Source organism: Macaca fascicularis, chromosome 17 (assembly GCF_037993035.2).
Source record: "Macaca fascicularis isolate 582-1 chromosome 17, T2T-MFA8v1.1".
Lineage (NCBI taxonomy): Eukaryota > Metazoa > Chordata > Mammalia > Primates > Cercopithecidae > Macaca > Macaca fascicularis.
Window position 1 is genome coordinate 1,226,305 of NC_088391.1, and position 21,189 is coordinate 1,247,493.

The 21,189-nt window shown below is 40.0% G+C and overlaps 2 protein-coding genes across 44 annotated transcripts in view; one reads left to right on the plus strand and one right to left on the minus strand.

Moving 5' to 3' along the window:
• EEF1AKMT1 (EEF1A lysine methyltransferase 1) overlaps positions 1 to 18,904 on the plus strand; it is a 147,280-nt gene extending 128,376 nt beyond the window's left edge. For 3 of the 4 annotated variants that reach the window (XR_012426719.1, XR_012426713.1, XR_012426717.1), the window contains exon 6: positions 18,098 to 18,904. The gene's annotated coding sequence lies outside the window, so the exon portion shown is untranslated. Of the gene's footprint in view, positions 1 to 500; positions 1,113 to 18,097 lie in introns of those variants that run through there. The other variant, XR_010582370.2, reaches the window with a different exon arrangement.
• Positions 1 to 21,189, minus strand: part of IFT88 (intraflagellar transport 88) — a 120,992-nt gene that overhangs the window by 59,358 nt on the left and 40,445 nt on the right. For 36 of the 40 annotated variants that reach the window (XR_012426710.1, XR_012426711.1, XR_012426708.1 and 33 more), the window contains 4 exons: positions 19,598 to 19,668; positions 15,610 to 15,696; positions 11,341 to 11,440; positions 5,844 to 5,930 (listed from right to left, as the gene is read on the minus strand). Coding sequence is in view for 36 of the 40 variants with exons in the window: in XM_045376907.3 (XP_045232842.2) it covers positions 5,844 to 5,930; positions 11,341 to 11,440; positions 15,610 to 15,696; positions 19,598 to 19,668 (345 nt within the window). In the remaining 4 variants the exon portion in view is untranslated. The remainder of the gene's footprint in view (positions 1 to 5,843; positions 5,931 to 11,340; positions 11,441 to 15,609; positions 15,697 to 19,597; positions 19,669 to 21,189) is intronic. The other 4 variants (XM_074021642.1, XM_074021639.1, XM_045376908.3 and 1 more) reach the window with 1 other exon arrangement.

Here is a 21,189-nt window from a genome sequence, read left to right on the forward strand (position 1 = left end):
ATCAAGCTCAACCACCCAAGCTTCTTGTGATTGACTTCTCCACAGTCTCATTGTTAGAATAACAACACTATTTATATGTAGGTGGTTCCATGCTCAACGCCCAAATTCCATGTCACCATTTGCTGCAGCGCTCCCCCTCCCACTGAAGCCCTGAAATAGCTGTCACAAAAGCACTACCCTTCCTGCTCCTAGCACACTGGCTGTGTCACCTACTAGGCCTCTGCACTTGTAGCAATCCATTGTTTTTTCCTGTCTCCATGCCAAATTCTCTGTCAGGGCCTTGCCATCATTCACGTGAGCTACAGGAACCTCTCTGTTCTTAAACATCATGACCATCTGTGCCAGGTCAGCTTGGTTAACCCAGGAACTACATTTCTAAGAAGCTCCTTCACTACTAGGCTCTTGTCTAGACTTGGCCAAAAGAGGAACTTGTGTGACATCTGGAATGCAGACCTGAAGCAGTGGCCTTTAGTCTCTGAAAGGCTTTTTCTTGTCATCAGATGCAGGACTGATGCAGAAGTGTCCATGGGTACCAGCTTCTCCTCACTCACTCCACTCCATGGGCAGCTCTTCTTCCTGACTATGCCGTCCCTGCTCCATGACAGGGTTTGGCTGTGGCCCCCAGAGGAGGCAGCTGCACAGAGGTATCTGCTTCCCACAGAACTCCCCATGAAGGCCCTCTGGGTTCTACTGTGGCAGCTGGATAAGTGCGGCCACTCACTGACTGATGGCGATTCCTCCTCAGATCTCCAGCTCCCCTACTACATCGTCACCACCAGGCTCCTTCACAACTGTGTAACATTAAATTGCCATGCCCCTTCTCCCATGTCACTCACAGTGACCATCCCTGGTTAAACTTTGTAAAAAGTTTAGATATAGCTTATATATAATAAACCTGACCCCTTTAAAATGTAGAATTCTGTGGCATTTAGTAGGTTCACAAAGTTGTGCAACCACTGTCAATATCTACTTCCACCCTCAAAAGAAACCCTGTACCCATTAGTAGTCACTCCCCATTCTCCTCTGCCCCCAGCCCCTGGCAACCACTAATCTGTTTTCTGTCTCCATGCCTATTCTGGACACCAAATATAAATAGAATCATAAAATATGCAGTCTTTTGCGTCTGACTTCTTTCACTTAGCATAATATTTTTAAGGTCTGTCCATGTTTTAGCATACATCTGTGCTGCAGTCCTTGTAAAGTCTGAATATTAACGTCCCACTGTGTGGATAGGCCACATGTCCTTTATCCATTCATTGCTGATGGACACTTGGGTTGCTTCCAGGCTCCTTTATGGTTAGTACAAATAACCCTGCCATGAACATTCACGTGCAAGTTTTTGTGTGAACTCTGATTGAACTCTGAAACAAAAATTGGTACCTACAAGTCGGGTGCTGCTGTTATAAAAACATGTAACGTTGTCTTTTGGACTACGCAGCAGGCAAAACTGAGAAAAGCTGTGAGGGGCTGTGTTGGGGACTGGAGAGATGGTGGAGCATGAGTGAGCCTGCAAAGGCAGAAGGCATCATCAGAGGCTGGATAAAGAGCAAGCCACACTGTCACCGTGAAGCACTGACACAAGTGGCACCTACAGAGCGGGTTAGAGGACAGGAAGTGTACCTGATAAACATGCCCGTGTGGCCAAGGGGGTTTCTAGGTAGGATGCTGAAGGGCCAATGAACTTATTTTAACTGGGTATACAATTGATCAGGTATAGGAAGATAAAAATGAGCTAAGGAGAGAACTGTTCAGTTTGCAGGTAGAATTTAGAGAAAATATAGAAGAACTAGGACTTGCTAAGGTAGAAAATAAAATTATTTCATGTCTCCAGTTTCTTGTGGTGGCACAAGATGGCAGGTTAGGGAACAATTCAAAGGTGTGGCTGTAATACCTTTCGTAAACATCTCACAAAGATTTAAGGTCATACCTAGCAGACCTTCTCTCCCAGGTAGTGAAACGGGCTTCTAAGACACTTCAAGGCTCCGTTCCACAGCAGCCTTACACACCTAGTGGAAAGGGGTCTGTCCCGAAAAGAATTATGGATGCAGCTGTTGAGACATGTGGGAAATCCTAACAAGACTTAGAGAAAACCCTCCAAGTTTTTAGGCGAGTTGTACTGACTGTTGCTAGTTTGGATTAAAGGGACAGATAAGAGTCCAAAATGAAAAAAGCTCTCTGTGTCCCAAATGTCTCAGGGCAGAACACAAACTGAGAAAGTTAATCAGCTGCAAACACAGCCTATTTCTTTCTTTTCTTTTTTTTTTTTTAAGTTATGGGATACATGTGCAGAATGTGGTTTGTTACATAGGTATACATGTGCCATGGTGGTTTGCTGCACCCATCAACCTGTCATCTAGGTTTTAATCCCCACATGCATTAGGTATTGGTCCTAATGCTCTCCCTTGCTTTCTACTCCCCGACAGGCCCCAGTGTGTGATGCTCCCCTCCCTGTGTCCATGTGTTCTCACTGTTCAACTCTCGCTTATGAGTGAGAACATGCAGTGTTTGGTTTTCTGTTCCTGAAACATAGGCTATTTCTTATACAAAAGGAAGATGCTCTCAGAAGGCAGAGCCAAGAGTCATAGAGGAAAAAGAATTAGGGGGCCACTTCGAGGGAGCAGAGCTGGGCCCTAATCAAGGAATATTCCTTTTTCTCAGACTAGGGAGCACTGGCCACACCTGCTTTGCTAGGTTTCAGAATCATTAAAGAAAGTGACTGTGATGTGCCTCCATCCCTCCCCTTTGGGGATGAGTGTCTTACAGGGGATGAGTGTCATGTCTTTTCATTCAGAAATCTTTGGATCAAGAAGAAATTGTGCCTGAGAAAGCTCCATTTCTTGTTTTTTTTTTGTTTGTTTGAGATGGAGTCTCGTTCTGTCGCCCAGGCTGGAATGCAGTGGCACGATCTTGGCTCACCGTGACCTCTGCCCTTCAGGTTCAAGCAATTCTCATGCCTCAACCTCCCGAGTAGCTGGGACTACAGGCATGCACCACCATGCCTGGCTAATTTTTTATATTTTTGGTAGAGACAGGGTTTCACCGTGTTTAGTAGAGATGAGGTTTCACTATGTTGGTCAGGCTCAAACTCCTGGCCTCAAGTGATCCACCTGCCTCGGCCTCCCAAAGTGCTGGGATTACAGGCATGAGCCACCAAACCCAGCTGGAAAGCCCCATTTCTATTCAGACCTGATGTAGATCCTGGCCTTTGAACCTGATGCTGTGGTGGAATGAGACTCTGAGAGTCTTGGGAGGGCTATGAGTAACTGGGGTCTGAGTGCAGGCAGTGGTAGATTGTTACAATAATGACTTCAGTGGATCACACCTCCCAGGATTCATGTATGACTCATTCAGGTATGATTCTCTCTCATGTTTGTTTTGTTCAATAAAATAATAACAAACTCAATGTGCTAATACACACCTGTGTACTGGGGTTTGCTCTCATTGAACCCAGTCCCACCTGAGAAGGCTGATCCCCTGCTGGGGATGCTCTGAAGGAAGACTGAGTTGCCCTGGCCAACAGTTCAGCTAAGTGACAGGCATGAGGTAGGAATTTGGAACATCCAGTCTCAGTTATGCCTCAGAGGATGGCAGCTGCATGAGTAAGGCCAGGCAAGCCCAGTGAAAGAAGCATCCAGGTGAACCCAGCTCACTGGGTAGAATGTAAGCAAATACCTGGTGATTTCAAGCCACTACGGTTTGGGGCAGTTCATTACACAGCAAGAGAAAATAGATACAACTATATGCCAGATACCAACAATATACTTTCAACTACATATCATATATAAAACTACAGGCCGGGCGCGGTGGCTCACGCCTGTAATCCCAGCACTTTGGGAGGCCGAGACGGGCGGATCACGAGGTCAGGAGATCGAGACCATCCTGGCTAACATGGTGAAACCCCATCTCTACTAAAAATACAAAAAAAAAAAAAAAAATTAGCTGGGCGTGGTGGCGGGTGCCTGTAGTCCCAGCTACTGGGGAGGCTGAGGCAGGAGAATGGCGTGAACCCGGGAGGCGGAGCTTGCAGTGAGCCGAGATGGCGCCACTCACTCCAGCCTGGGCGACAGAGCAAGACTCCGTCTCAAAAAAAAAAAAAAAAAAAAAAAAGCACCTGTCGTCAGCAAGGCTCTGTGCACAATACAAAGCTGAAGCTGATGGGCTGATGGAGAAGAATCACATATAAACTATTAAAATACAACGCTGTAAGTGCAAACAAAATATTCTAGGAGCACAAAGGGAGGTGAGAATATCTGCCAAGGAGCGTCAGGAAGCCTTCATATTTCAGTTGGGTCATGAAAGTAAATTTAAACAAGAGGTTGGATCAAATGGAATATTCTTACAATAAGGGCAGTTCTTGGTAATCTGTTAAGCCCATTCCTATGCCATTATTCTGAGCAAAACTTAAGCAAAACCCAAGACGCTGGAAATTCAAGAGCTAGTGGCTAAGGCAGAGTTAAGGAGCTGTGGTAGCTTTCTAATAGTTTACCGCCCAGGTATATGGTGAGGTCTGGGTTGCTGTCATGCCTTCATCTGGGCCCTTCCTGGCCCTGCCACCTCAGCATCAACAGTTATTCCTAAGGAAAGCTCTTATAGTCTTCTACACGCAGGACAAAATTAAATCTCAGATCATTTCCTCTAAGAATCATAGAATGACAGAATTGAAAAGGATACTGAAAAATTACACAGTTTAGTTGTTTCTAACCTCCAGCCCTTAAAATCGTAGAGGTTCTCAAAGTGACATATGAAAATCTACAATTTATTTATTTATTTATTTTTTTGAGACAAGATATCTGTCACCAAACAGGAGTACAATGGCACAATCATGGCTCACAACAGCCTTGACCTCCCCAGCTCGGGTGGATCCTCCCACCTCAGCCTTCCGAGTAGCTGGGACTACAGGCACGCACCACCATGCCCAGCTGATTTTTTGAACTTTTTGTAGAGACAGGCATTGTGTTGCCCAGGCTGGTCTCAAACTCCTAGGCTCAAGTGATCCACATGCCTCAGCCTCCCAAAGTGCTGGGATTGTAGGCTTGAGGCACCACACCTACCTATAATCAATTTTCAATATTCAGAAAAAGCCTACGAGAAATTCTGTATTTTCTGGTGAAAAGAAATGACTCTTATACACACTTCCCTCCCAGCACTTTCTTGCCTCTGTACTTTTGTTTAGTCCCCGTCTCCCTACAAATGCCCCTTTCTATATTCTGACCGGCAAGATCCAACTCTCTATGAAATCTTTCCTGAAAGCCTTAAATTAGAATGTTCTTTGCCTCCTCTGAATTTCTGAAGCACTTATTATCTATGTTAGTTTATTGTTCTCTACTTTAAACCTTCCTTCCTTGTCTACCTCCTTTGTTCCAAAGACAAGAACGCGCCCCTTTAGGGAGCTTTTAGACTTTCGGTATTCCCATGATTGGCGTCCAGTAGATGCTCAATGAAAGCTTGTTAGAGATGATACTCTGTAACCTTACATCAGTCTTTTAACCTAAGATGTCACTTTTGTTACTAACACAAAAGAGTTGAAACACATCTCTAGCTCCTCCAGCTGTACGTTCCATAATCTATGATGTGATACTTACCACTACAATTTTTCTCCCTCCCTTCTCCTTCAGAGATGGTCCTTCTCACTCATGTCTGCCAACTCAGCCCCTGGCCTGGCACTTGTCATGATCAGATCCTCTATACACCTCAGTCCACTTACCATTCTCCACCAGTATTCTTTGGGGGTTTCTCCTTAGGCATGATCCTCAGGCAGAAATTTAGCAATACAAAATTAGCAATACAAAAAAGAGTTAATCATATACTAATATATTTAACTCTTAGTAATAAAAAAAACTTACCATATAATACAGGGCTGAGAGATTGGTCGCAGCTGCACTTTTCACTCTACTGTCCTTTTTTTCCAACATTTTTAAGATCTCTACAGCCTAGAAATGGAATATCTGAAGGTTACTACCATTGTAATACGACAGTACTCAAGCTTAGGGTTGGGGAAAAGATCAGTGTTCCTGAAGGGTACGACCAGGGAAGGGCTCAAAAGGCGTGGATTAACATGTTCAAGAAAACAGATTACAAGAAGAGAATTTCATTTGAGAACTAGAATTTATAAAAAAGAAAAAAATGGAAATTCTGAAATTAAAAATATAATTAAGACAACAGAGCTGAAGAGAGGCCTGGTAACTGGAAGAAAGGTCAGTAGTAAGTAATGAGCCTTGGAAGGCTTGGGCATGGTGGCTCATCCTATAATCTCAGCACTTCGGGAGGCTGCGGCAGAAGAACTGCTTGAGGTCAGGATTTTGAGACTAGACTGGGCATAGGCGTGAGACTCTGTCTAAAAAATAAAAATATGATGATAATAATAATAATAATGAGCCTTGGGAGTCATGTGATGCAGTTGAGTGTTTATCCTGCATAACGGGGTGGGCAATGAGGCCCTGAAAGGTTTTGCCTAAGAGACGTGATCAAATTTGATCTTTACAAAATAATTCTGAGGTTTCTGCTTCTGGCCATGACTGACCAGCCTACAGAAGACCATTCTTTGACAGAGAACAACTAGAAAGATTATAGAAAATACTAAAAATATTTTTGAAGGCACTGTAGAGCGAGCTAGCAAAGCAACCAGGACTTCAAGGCCAAGGTCCCAGAAAATGTTCAGACTAAATGAAGCATGGCAAAATAGATGGCTAAAAAAAGTTCCTAGAAAAGAACACAAGAGACTTATGAGAGCATAATGAAAAGGTCTAAGAGAAATGTAACTGGAGTTTCAGAAGGCCAAGAAGGAAAAATCGCACAAAATTTTTCAAAACCAGTAACAGAAAATAATTCTGGAAGTATTACAAAAAGTGATCTAAAGTAGATCCAAATATAATTACATTTTTAAATCATGAGAAATGAAAGTATGTTTTTAACTGCCTGGCAGGTCTGAGACAATCCTAACCAAATAAGATGTGTGGGGCGCTCAGACACTTTACATGAAAGGTGAATGAGTATTCAACCTAGAAATTGCTACAGAATATCAGAAAGAAAAAACAAGGTAGAGAAAGGCACTGGGTCTTCCTTCCTTCCTTCCTCTTAAAACACATTCACTGATTAGAGGATGCTTGACTCTTGGTGCCTCCTGCTCCTAGAAAGCAGCTGTGTACAAGCAAAAATAACTGTGTTAGCGTTTATAATGGTTGTCAACTATAGCTGTTGCAAATGTCTGACAGATTCTGAGATGTGGGCTGTTCAGTGTTTGACCTCAAATGAAGTACCAGTAGGCAAACTGACTCAATTTTTTTGAAGGACAGAAGATTTTAAAACACTCAATTTCAGATACTTTGGTTAGAATATGAGTAAATTGTTATCCTTTTATTTGTATTATTTGCACAACAAAGTTGCCAAGCAAATTATTCTTTTAAAGGGTTTTTGATGACTTCAAAGAAAACTGATGGACGTTTCTAGGTCAGCAGTGTATAATTCTACAAAGTAAACACTGGAAAAGAAAAACCCAAACATTGTATCCTCACTTTCAAGATTCTGGCCGGGGGGTGGTGGCTCAAGCCTGTAATCCCAGCACTTTGGGAGGCCGAGACGGGCGGATCATGAGGTCAGGAGATCGAAACCATCCTGGCTAACACGGTGAAACCCCGTCTCTACTAAAAAAATACAAAAAACTAGCCAGGCGAGGTGGCGGGCACCTGTAGTCCCAGCTACTCGGGAGGCTGAGGCCGGAGAATGGCGTAAACCCGGGAGGCGGAGCTTGCAGTGAGCAGAGATCCGGCCACTGCACTCCAGCCTGGGTGACAGAGCGAGACTCGTCTCAAAAAAAAAAAAAAAAAAAAGATTCCATCATTTGCTTAAAGATTTTATAACACTGCCACAAGTTCCTTAAATTTATCTAAAAAATAATTGCTGCTAATACTGCTTATCCTATAGAAACTACCTCACTGATTCTTTATACAACCTCCACAACTATTAATATAAAAGCTACCACTATTTTGAATCTCTAAGTTTTATAAGCTGCATTTCACTTTAAATAAGAATTGAGATAGTTTAATCTTCACTTTTAGACTGTGTCACAATAAATGGTATATTACTTTAAAATATAAGGCACTTGGACAGGTGTAACTCATATACCCATTAAACTCTCCAAAGTGTACAGGAAAAGAAAGCTATTCTCTACAACATCCACAAAACAAAACAAAAAGAATGCTAACAAGCAATAAAAACAATTTTTTTTAAAAAAAGGAGTGTTATAGTCCTTTGTATCATTCCTTTTAGAAGCAGCCATTTACATTATAGTCAAGGACATGTGTTAAATTTTTAAATTTTGATATATACTACTTTGTAACTCATTAATAACAATACTTTAAGGCTATATTTAACATCAAATCTATTTTCTCCCAAAATGGTTATTATGAATCCAAAAAACAGTGCAATCCAAAACTATTACTTAAAAAACTTGGCAAAGGTATTTACAACTTAAAACATCCTAAATGGTTATCACGTGACAAACTAAAAACACTTCATATCATACGTTTCTAAACTATGATCTATTCTAAAAAGGCTACATAATTATTCTAATAAAAGGAACACTCGGGTATTTTTTGGCTCAAGTTTTTGTTTTGAAATAGGCTGTTTTCATAACTGTTCTCTACACGTCCATAAATCTATATAAAATATTTGTTTTTAAAAGAATATTCTAAGTTTATTTATAAACAGAACTGATAAAGTGCAGTCAAAATGGCAAAACAAAAAATAAAAATAAACAATGTTAGCTTGTCTGTCTGTTTCCCTGAAAACAGCGAGGAAAAGGGATCTATGTCTGTCCTGGTCTCCTTTCCCAGCTGATGCCATCTAGCTCCCAGCTTCAGCATTCCACTGAGCCCGCCCCTACACCAGAACTGGCCTCCAGGCCAATGGCTTCATTTCATCCACTTTGGGCTTTTTGGCAGAGTCTATTTTTTCAATTACAAAAGTGGCTACAAACACCATCATTATCAAAAAGACCCATACTCTGTGATTTCAGCATCTTTTTCTTGAGAAAAAAAAAAAAAAAAAAAAAGTATTTAGAGCTAACTCCAGAACTATATCCTCACAGAAGACATAAATTTTTCTTTTTCACTTTGAATTGTAAATAAAGTAGTTGCCATCAAATGATGATTATGAGATACATCAACCCAATCCTTTTTCACTTAATAACATTTCTTTCAAACTAAGATTGTATTATACCCACCTCATAATACTTACAATATACAAACAAAAGAAAGAGTGAAAGCAGCAATGATGAAAAGAAAGCAGAAATGGCATTTTAAAAAAATCAGTAAACCAATTGATATTAAAAACTTGAAAATGCAAATGGAACATAAGATACTTTGAACGAGAGTAGCTAGGAAAGCACAGATAGTAAGATCTGAGTTCAATAGGTTTTAACATTTAAAAATTAGTGTTTATTGCTTAATAAACATAGTTTTAAAACATGAGCTATGATAATGCATTCTTAACCTTTTTTTTTTTTTTGAGATGAAGTCTCGCTCTGTGCAATGGTGGGATCTCAGCTCACTGCAACTTCTACCTCCTGGGTTCAAGCAATTCTCCTGTCTCAGCCTCCCGAGTAGCTGGGACTATAGGCACACACCACCAGGCCTGGCTAATTTTTGTATTTTCAGTAGAGACGGGGTTTCACCATAATGGTTAGGCTGGTCTCAAAACTCTTGACCTCAGGTGATCCACCTGCCTCGGCCTCCCAAAGTGCTGAGATTACAGGTGTGAGCCACCACGCCCGGCCTCTTAACCCTTTCTAAAAAGATCATTTAAAAATAAAATGTCAAAGGAAAACTGTGCAAACATGGTTTTCTCCATTTTGTCATCTATAACAGTACATGTCACACACAAAATTTTTTTGTCCATATAGCACTTTAGCAAGATAATAAAGACCAATTTGATTCACATCACTTCCATATAAAAAGCATTACAACATTAGAGAGTCACTGGAGGCATTTTTCATGACCAAGGATGTGATGATCAAATGACAGGATACTTTGAAAAGTCTTTTTCAAATGTTTTGTAAATGCTCAAAAAATTAAGCTCAGTAAATTAACATATGCAATGGAACCACCCCATAGTACTACATTAATTATATATATGTATTTCATGAACACTAGGGTTGCTTTTTTCTACTCTCATATTCTTTGAGTAGATAGTATTCTCCCCACTTCCTTTGTTAGTCCTTTCTGTTGTCTCCCAGAGCAAAAAGTTCTCTAAATAGGAAGACAACCTGAAAGCACAGGCTTGGGAGAGGATGTGGGAAAGACGCTGCAGCTTTTCTCTGGTCCTTGCTCTCTGGATCTAACTGGGAAGAGCTGAGTGTTCTAGGTGCTGGCATATAATGACACTAACCACTGGTGTTACAGACTAGGACATCAAGTCATTCTGTTCACTCTCTTTGGTTATCCCTCTTTCTTACAGCTGTCTAAGCCTCCTGATTGTGTGTCAGCTCTGTCCTAACTGAGAGACTGCTGAAGGGGGAGCACCCACTCTACCCCCACACAAGGTAGCAAGGGAGCAGCAGTGCCAGTGAGAGATCTGCAGAGTTCTAAAACCCCATACAGCCATGTATGGACCCTTCCATTCCCAATGCAGTGTCAATGAGGAAACCAAACACAAAAAACAGACTATAAGGAAGCTGCTCTGGTGAGGATGGCAGGCTCCCAGCTTCCCATGCTCCCTAGCATAATCAGTGTTCCTAACAACTTTATGCTTTGGGGAACACTTTGAAAACCTCTAGGGGAAAGTTAATCTCCAGAATAGAATATGGTTTATAATTTAGCAACCATGCTATACAAAGAAAGTATTTACATTTTAAGAAACAACGGCCAGGCACGGTGGCTCACGCCTGTAATCCCAGCACTTTGGGAGGCCCAGGTGGGCGGATCACAAGGTCAGGAGATCAAGACCATCCTGGCTAACACGGTGAAACCCCGTCTCTACTAAAAATACAAAAAATTAGCCAGGCATGGTAGCGGGTGCCTGTAGTCCCAGCTACTCGGGAGGCTGAGGCAGGAGAATGGTGTGAACCCGGGAGGCGGAGCTTGCAGTGAGCCGAGATCGCACCACTGCACTCCAGCCTGGGCAACAGAGCGAGACTCTGTCTAAAAAAAAAAAAAAAAAGAAACAACAGACAAAAATTAATAAAAGTTTAAAACTACTTTAATGAAAATTACGATAAAATAGAAATAAAAATATTAAACTTCAGAATAATCACAGATAACATTATTCCAGAAAGGAGTTTCCCTGTTTTTATTGCTTGACCAATTAAGATATGGAATTCCATCTGAAAAGTTTTTTAAAACTTACCTGGTTATAGTCCTTTTGTCTCAAGTATGTGACTGCTTTGTTTATTTCCAGATCATTGGCTAGCTCTACATATTGAGAAGCTTTCACCACTTCCACGCACCTATAAGGGAAAGCATAAAAAAGTTTACTTGATTTCGTTTTAGTATATTGATACTGTTGGTTTTCTTAAATGTGGCTTTTCAAAGATTTTTTAAAGGGTCCCTAGTACTCTGTAAAGGTAAGCACTTGATTTGCTCCAACACAGGTTTTAAGTTACTGAAGTCTTCAGTTCTAAATTACTTTTCTTATCCAATTTATCATTAGTCTATTTTAATTTCTAATCAATTTAAGTAAAAATTGGATTGATATCTACATTCTCATTTTTGAATTAACTATTGTAACAATTTCAATTTGTAACAGATGAGTTTCCATATATTTTTCCATCTTAAATGCTCTCATGGTGAGAAAAATTCTACAGAACTTATAGAATATATTTAATTTGACAGAATGCTGTCTTTTTGCTGTGTCCTCACATAATAGTAGGGGCTAGCTAGCTCTCCAGAGTCTCCTTTCATAAGGGCACTAATCCCATTCAAAAAGTATCCTACCAGCTGGGTGCGGTGGCTCATGCCTGTAATCCCAGCACTTTGGGAGGCTGAGGCAGGCGGATCACGAGGTCAGGAGATTGAGACCATCCTGGCTAACATGGTGAAACCCCATCTCTATTAAAATACAAAAAACTAGCCAGGAATGGTCGCGTGCACCTGTAGTCCCAGCTACTCAGGAGGCTGAGGCAGGGGAATTGCTTGAATCCGGGAGGTGGAGGTTGCAGTGAGCCGAGATCGCGCCACTGCACTGCAGCCTGGCAACAGAGTAAGACTCCGTCTCAAAAAATAAAAATAAAAATAAAGCGTCCTACCTTCATGTCCTAATCACCTAGAAAGGGACGACCTCCTAATACTATCACCTTGGGGGTTAGGATTTCAACATATGAATGTTGGGGGAACACAAATATTCAGATCATAGCACTCCAGATATCAAGTGTTACTATATATAGAAATGTAAGCAATGTGGTTTGACTGCAAGAGTAGAGAAATGGACCAAAGGGATTGAATAAAGAGTCTACAAACAGACTAATGTATAGTCACTTGGTATATGTCAAAGGTGACATTACAGTGCAGTGGAAAAAGTAAACTATTTTCCATAAATGATGCTGGGTTAACTGGATAGCCCTATTACAAAAAAGAAAAGAGAGATAAAAGAAAAAAAAACTTGACCTTACTTCATACTACACACAAAAATCAATTCCATATAGATCCTATATCTAAATGTGAAAAGTAAAACCTCTAGCATATAGGAAAATATTTTCATGAAGTTGGGGTATGCAAAAATTGCCTTAAAAAAACACAAAAAGAACTAACCAAAGAAATACAAACAAGGGCAAAAGTCTTGAATGGGCACTTCTCAAAAAATAATATTCATATGGCAAATAAACATATAAAATCAGCTGTCAGTGAAAGGCAAATTAAAACTACAATGAGATGCCACCAGTATGGCTGGCTAAAATGAAAAAAAACAAAATACACCAAGTAATTGTAAACTATTCGAATTTTGATGCACTCTTGGTGGGGGTGTAAACAAGGATAGGAACTTTGGAAAACTGTTTAGCAGTATCAAAGCTGAACATACACACACCCTAGGACCAAGCCATTTCACTCATAGGTATATATCTAACAGAAATGTAGGCACCACCCACCAAGAGACATGCACAATTGTACCATAATATTGATAGGAGCATTTACAACAGGTACAAACTGCAAATCACAATGCCCAGTCACATTGAAATGGATACATTTTTACATATTAATACCATGAACTACTAGATAGCAATGAAAATGAACAAACCACAGCTACATGCGAGGACATGGACAACACAAACACAGAGTAAAAGAAGTCATATGCAGAAGAATATGTACAGTATGATCCATTTATATAATGCTTTTAAAACCTGGCAAAACTAAATTATGGATGCCTGCTTAGGTGGTTAAAGTATGAAGAAAAGCAAGGAAGTGATTATCATCAAAGTCACTCTTCAGGGACATCAGTCACTCTTCCGAGTTGGATAGCCAGTGATTAGGATTGGCATTTTGCAAGTTGCTAACAATGTTCTATTCTTTAAATTGTACTTATCAGGGTATGTAATGGTTAAACGTTTGTTTGTTTTGTGATGTATCACTGAGCTGAGTTACCATTTTGGATAATTTTTTGTATGTTTATATTTAACAAACATAAACAATCCAGAAAAAAGGTTAAAAATAATTTAATCGTATACAAGTAAGTTAACAGAAACATAGTAAGAATGCCAGAAGAATTCATAGTAAAAATCGCAAGTAATTGCAGAACTAAGTTTTCTCTTCTGTTTTTTCAGTAAAACTGTGGGATTATGTGTAATTTCCATTACACATGACAGTTACCTGGACAGCATTAAAAAAATGTAGATGCTCTATCCCATTTAAGACCAACCGAATATCTGTTTTTAGTGAGTTCTTCAGTCAGTGGCATTCAAGAACTATTTGCATAGTACAGAGCAATGGTTCTGTATGTGGGATTTATATCACAGAACCCCCTAGGAGGCTTTATAAATACTGATCCCTCTGTCCCAACACCCAGAAATTCTGATTCAACTAGTCTACGGTGCAGCCTGTGTGTTAGGACTATTTAAAATTCCCTGATTTTAATATGCAGTCATAACACCGGTAAAGAGTTACAGTATAGTAGGTATCAGAATCACTTGGGGAGGCTTGACACAAATGCAGATACTCACTCCAGACCTCAGAACCCTGACTCAGATCTACAGAGAAACATGTAGGGAGCCAGATTATCTGCACTTTTAACAAGTAACCAGGGCAATTCCAATGAACAACAATCATATGCTACGTAAGAAAGTTTTGATCCAGCCGGGGGCAGTGGCTCATGCCTGGAATCCCAGCACTTTGGGAGGCTGAGGCGGGCGGATCATGAGGTCAGGAGATCGAGACCATCCTGGCTAACATGGTGAAACCTCGTCTCTACTAAAAATACAAAAAATTAGCTGGGCGTGGTGGCGGGCGCCTGTAGTCCCAGCTACTCGGGAGGCTGAGCCGGGAGAATGGCGTGAACCCAAGAGGCAGAGGTTGCAGTGAGTGGAGATTGTGCCACTGCACTCCAGCCTGGGCGACAGAACAAGACTCCATCTCTAAAAAAAAAAAAATGCTTTGGTCCAGGACCAACCACATAGACAACAGTGGTCCCATAAGATAATGGTGCTGAAAAATTCCTATTGCCAAATGACATCCTAGGTGCTGTAACACAGCATCACAACATTTGTGGTGATGTTGGTGTAAACAAACCTACCGCACTGTGTCAGTCTTATGAAAGCACAGCACATACAACTATGTACAGTACATAATACTTGATAATAAACGATTATGTTACTGGTTTATGTATTTACTGTACAGTAAGGCATCGCTTGATGATGGGGATATGTTCTGAGAACTGTGTCATCAGGCAATTTCGTCATTGTGGAAATATCATAGGGTGTACTTACACAAACCTATATGGCATGGCCTACAACACACTGAGGCTATACAGTATAGCCTACTGCTCCTAGGCTACAACCCTCCACAGCATGTTACCATATTGAATACTATAAGCAAATATAACACAATGGTAAGTATTTGTATATCTAAATCTATCTGAACATAGAAAAGGTACAATTAAAATATGGTATAAAAGATTTTTAAAATGTCATGCTTGTATAGGGTACTTACCATGAACGGAGCTTCCAGGAATGGAAGTTGCTTTGGATGAGTCACAAAATAAACTCTGAGTGAATGTGAAGGCCTAGGCTATTACTGCACACTTTTCTACAACTGGCAGCACAGGTTTGTTTAGATCAGCATCACCACAAACAAGTGAATAATGCATTGTGCTACAACTTCGAGGCAGCTACGATGTCACTAGGTGATAGGAATTTTTCACCTTCCTATATTACCAGACCACTGTTATATGTGTGGTCCATTATTGACTGAAATGTGGTATATAACTACTTTATTTACAAAATAACATGAGTAATAAGAAAAATATCTTATTAGGAACTTTAAAATAGCTTATATTAATCTTAACATATATTATCTGCTTGATAAATATGAATCAACATTTATATTCATTTTTCTAATGACAATTTAAATTTAAAAGTATAAATTATGAAAACAACCATATCCATGCAGTATTATAGACTTTCTCTCTTACCAATCATAACCTGCAGCAAAAGATGTTTCAATTACAGGAGCAATGAGTTTTGCAGATGTCATAATGTATTTTTCTGCCATGGCTTTCCTATATCAAATAAACCAAAAAGTTGTATTTAGAGATACAGTATAAAATAGTTTAGATTTCCTAAAATTTAAGTGTAAACATTATCAAAACTAACATACCACAAAAGCCTACTAAACAATGGACAGCTACCATAGAAATCTATTTATGACTCAGGTTTAAAACCATGACTAGGAAACGTGATTAGCAAGCCATGATTGCCTGCTGGGTCAACGGTGTTCATTTCTTTTCTTTTTCTACTTTATGATGTCATCTGACAAACTGAAAAGATACTGGAGAAACACAAGGCCTTGCAGTGGAACTTACATAGCCTACACTGCAGACAGGAAAGTAAAGAGTGAAATTACCACTGAAGAAATTGTGTGTGGTAAAGAGTAAAACTGAATTACTACTTGTTGCTTTTGTATGTATATATGTGTATCTGTATCTATGTGTGTATATGTATATGTACATGTACATATATAAAATGTGTATCGTCAAGGTTACTGGAAAATCCCCAAGTGCTTTTCAAAGTGGATGTAACAATTTATAGTGGTGGGTAAAAGTTCTCTTAGTCATTTCTTCTCGAATTTATATATAAGTAGTGGTTTTTAAAATGGACTCAAAATGTAATATACTATTTTGTAACTTGTTCCTTATACAATGCTGTATTAATACAGAAATAATCTTTCCAGGCGTGGCACAGTGGCTCATGCTTGTAATCCCAGCACTTTGGGATGCCAAGGCAGGTGGATCACAAGGTCATGATATCGAGACCATCCTGGCTAGCATGGTGAAATCCCATCTCTACCAACAATACAAAAAATTAGCCAGGCGTGTTGGCAGGCGCCTGTAGTCCCAGCTACTCCGGAGGCTGAGGCAGGAGAATGGCGTGAACCCGGGATGCGGAGCTTGCAGTGAGCCAAGATTGGGCCACTGCACGCCAGCCTGGGTGACAGAGCGAGACTCTATCTCAAAACAAACAAACAAACAAACAAAATAATCTTTCCAAGTCATTAAACATTCATCTTGTTATTCTTTCTTTTGAACTTTGAGACAACTGTAGATTCACATGCATTTGTAAAAAATAATGGAGATTCCATGTACCCTTTACCCAGTTTCCTCCAACAGTAACATCTTTCAAATATCACAACAAGATTACTGTTGATACAGTCAAGACACAGAATATTTCCACTATATTTCCATTCCTTGTTTCCCTCCAACTCCCACCCCTTCTTCATCTCCTAACAACCACTAATCTGATCTCCAGTTCTACAATTTTATGATTTTGAGTGTTATATATAAAGAATAAGATTATATATAATCTTCTGGAATTGGCTATTTTCGCACAGTATACTTCCCTTCAAATCTATCCAAATTGTTGCATGTATCAATAGTTCATTCCTTTTTGTTGCTGAGTAATATCCATGTTAAATGTCAACTGTTACAGAAAAAGCATTTGACAAAATTCAACACTCACTCATCATAAAAACATAAGAAATAAGAGAGAGCTTTCTCAATATTACTGAATCGTGATTTTTCCTTAGTTTGTTAGGAATTACGTTGGTGAATTACGTTGATTTAAAAATAATGAAGCAAACTTGCAGCCTTGGAATTAATCCTACTTGGTCATGGCGTGTAATTTTAAAAACATATTTCTGAATTTTTAAAAAACAGCTTTATAGGGATATAACTCATATACCATACAGCTCACCCAATATAAAGTCTACAATGCAATGGTTTAGGTATAGTCACAGATTTGTGCAACAAGCACCACAATCGCTTTTGAAACATTTTCATCATCCCAAAAAGAAACACAGTGTCCATTAGCAGAGACTTCCCTGTGCCTATCCAGCCCCTGGCAACCACTAATCTACTTTCTGTCTTTATAGATTTGCCTAATTTGTACCTTTCATATAAACAGAATCACAAAACATGTGGTCTTTTTGTGACTGGCTTCTTTCATGTATCATGTTTTCAAGGTTCATCTGTACTGTATCGGTTGGTGCAAAGTAATTGCATTCAATGGGAAAAAACGCAATTACTTTTGCACCCACCTAATAGCATGTATCAGTACTTCATTCCTTTCTACGGCTGAATAACATTCCATATTATGGACAGATCATGTATTATTTACACATTCATTAATTGTTGCACATTTGGATTATTTCTAATCTTTGATATTATGAATAATATCACTATGAAAATCTGTATACAAGTTGTCATGTGGACATATACTCTAATTACTTTCGGGTAAATATCTAGAAGTAAAATTGCTGGGTTATATGGTAAGTCTATGCTTAACCTTTTGGGGCACTTCTAGGCTGTTTTACAAAGCACCATTTTATACTCCCACCATCAGCATTTAAGAGTTCCAATTTCTCCACACTCTTGCCAATACTTGTTACTTTCTTTTTTATTACAGCATACTAGTAGGTGTGAAGTAGTATCTCACTGCGTTTTCAGCTGCATTTCCCTACCAATTACTGAAGTTCAGCATCTTTTCACGTGTGTATTGGACATCTGTGTATCTCCAGCAGAGGAAGGAGACACTCCACCTTGCCACTGCCAGGTGAAGGTGGAAATCCAGCCCCTGACACATGGCCTCCGTTGACACCCAGAATAGGCAAGGGGTCCTTGTATCTGTTGGGCAGGGTGGGAGTTCTTGCTTCCCAAATAGTCCATCCTACTAATATCATGATGGGAGGGCTTTGCTACAACTGGGTGACAGTTAAAGCCCTGACGCTCCACTAAGCCTCCTCTGACACAACCCAAGGAGAAAGGATTCGGGGGTGCGTCAGTACTGCTGGGTAGGGATGGAATTCCAGGCTCCCCATATGTCATCCACTGACATCAGAGGAATGGAACAGCCTTTAGGGGTTAAAGTCTTAGCTCCCCACTTCGCCTTTTCTGACACCACCCCAGTTGTACTTTTAATTCCACCCCCCAATCTCCAGGGAAGGGAGAAAGGCTGCAGACTGAGTTCAATCACCAATGGCCAATGATGAAAACCAGTCATGCCTACCTACATCATGAAACCTCCATAAAAACCCTAAATGACACAGTTCAGAGTTTCCAGGTTGATGAACACATGGAGGTGCTGGAAGGCTGGTGCACCCAGAGAGTGCATAGAAGCTCTGCACTACTTCCCCCACATTCTGCCCTATACACCTCTTCCATTTGATTGTCTCTGAGTTGTATCCTTTGTAATAAAGTGGTAAGTATAAATAAAGTATTTTCCTGAGTTTCATGAGCTCTTCTAGAAAACTACTGACCCTGAGGAGCGGGTAGTGGGAGCCCTCCATTCATAGCAGGTCAGTCAGGAGTTCAGGAGGCCCAGGCTTACAACTGGCATCTATAGTTAGGAACAGGGAGCAGTATTGTGGGACTAAGCCCTTGGTGTCCAAGGAATTGGATAATTGGTTGTTGGTGTGAGAAAAACCACACATTTGGTGTCAGAAGTGTTATAAGTAGAAACAGGTTGTAGTACCATATTAGAGGAAGGAAGAAACAAAATAAATAGAATTTTGTCTATGAGAGCTAATACTTAATTGTGTGGCAGGATAAAAAAAATAAAGACGTCATTTCATTTTTGAAATAAAGGTAAGATAAACAAATCTCCAATAATGTACCAAATGCAGAGGGAAACAACTGACAGAATAACTGAGATTTAGTAATTGAGATTAGCACGAGCACTGATTATTCTGAATGAGAAAAGAGAACCAGTAAGTACAAAAATGAAATAATAGCACTATTCAAGAAATATATTGAATATAACAAGTTCTGTAAGAAATAGTATGCACATTCAACCCTTTTATAAAAATTAAAACTAAATTATTTTAAGTTTCAAATATTAAGTATCTTAATACTAAACATTAATTAAATAATGTAACTAATAACTACATTATTAAGTTTAAAATACTACCTTTCACGTTCCATTTGCCTGAGGTGATCATTTTTTATAGCTTCAGTTACTAAGTTAGTATGAGGATCATCCTGATAAAATAAAATGAAAGAAAAAAAGAGTAATTCAGAAGTAAACAGCAAGAACTTAATTTTTGTTTTGTTTTGTTTTGAGATACAGCCTCACTCTATTGCCCAGGCTGGAGTGCAGTGGCATGATCATGGCTCAATGCAGTCTTCACCTCCCTGGGCTCAGGTGATCCTCCCACCTCAGCCTCCCAAGTAGCTGGGACTACAGGGGCATGCCATGATGCCTGGCTAACTTTTGCATTTTTTGTAGAGATGGGGTTTCACCATTTTGCCCAGGCTGGTCTTCAATTCCTGGGCTCAAGCGATCTGCTCACCTCAGCCTTTCAAAGGATTGGGATTACAGGCATAAGCCACCATGTCCAGCCAAGAACTTGAATTTCCAATAAGCCTCCCCACTAATTAGTTTTAAAAAATAGAGAGTAAATTAATCCTTCTATTTTCCCTTATGTAAATTAGAACTTTCTTTATTCATATTTCTGATTACCAATCACATTCCCCATTGAACTCATCTAGAGTCTAAGAAGCTGATAAAAGGATCAGGATGGAAAGATTAGGACCAAGTACACAGAAGCTGTGGTTGTTAGTACAAATATGTAATACTTTAATTCTAAACCCAAATATAAATGCTTCAATCATCAATTGCTTAGTATGATCCATATCTCTACTCCCCATTAAAAACACAGATGATTTCTACAACATACATTTTTTCTCAATATGAAAACAATATATAACAATTAACATTTGCCCAGCACCTAACTGTCTTCCACGTGCTCCATGGTTTGTTTGGTTAGTTTTGTTTTGAGACAGTCTTGCTCTGTTGCCCAGACTGGAACACTGTGGCACAATCATGGGTCACTGCAGCCTCAACTTGAGCCTAGCTCAAGCCATCTTCCCACTCAGCTTCTCGAGTAGGTGGGACTATAGACATGCGCCACCATGCCTGGCTAGTTTTTTATTTTTTTATTTGTTATTTTACTTTTGAGACAAGGTCTCATTCTGTCATCCAGGCTGGAGGACAGTGTTGTGATCACAACCCTTGACCTCCCTGGGCTTAGATGATCCTCCCACCTCAGCCTCCAGAGTAGCTGGGACTACAGGTGCACACCACCATGGCTGGCTAATTTTTTATTTTTTTGAGACAAGGTCTTACTCTGTCACCCAAGCTAGTGTGCAGGGGTGTGATCACGGCTCACTGCAGCCTTGACCTCCTCAGGCTCAGGTGATCCTCCCACCTCAGCCTCCCAAGTAGCTGGGACTACAGGAGTGCAACATCAAGCTCGGCTAATTTTCATATTTTTTTGTAGAGTTTCGACATGTTGCACAGGCTGGTCTTGAACTCCCAGGCCCAAGCAATCCTCCCACCTCGGCTTCCTAAAGTGCTGGGATTACAGGTATGCGCCACTGTGCCCAGCCGCCAGCTACTATTTTAAGCATTTCACATGCATTACTCATTTAATCCTCACCTATAATCCTCACCCTAACCCTATAAGATAGGTTATAATAGTTAGTCCCATTACATATATA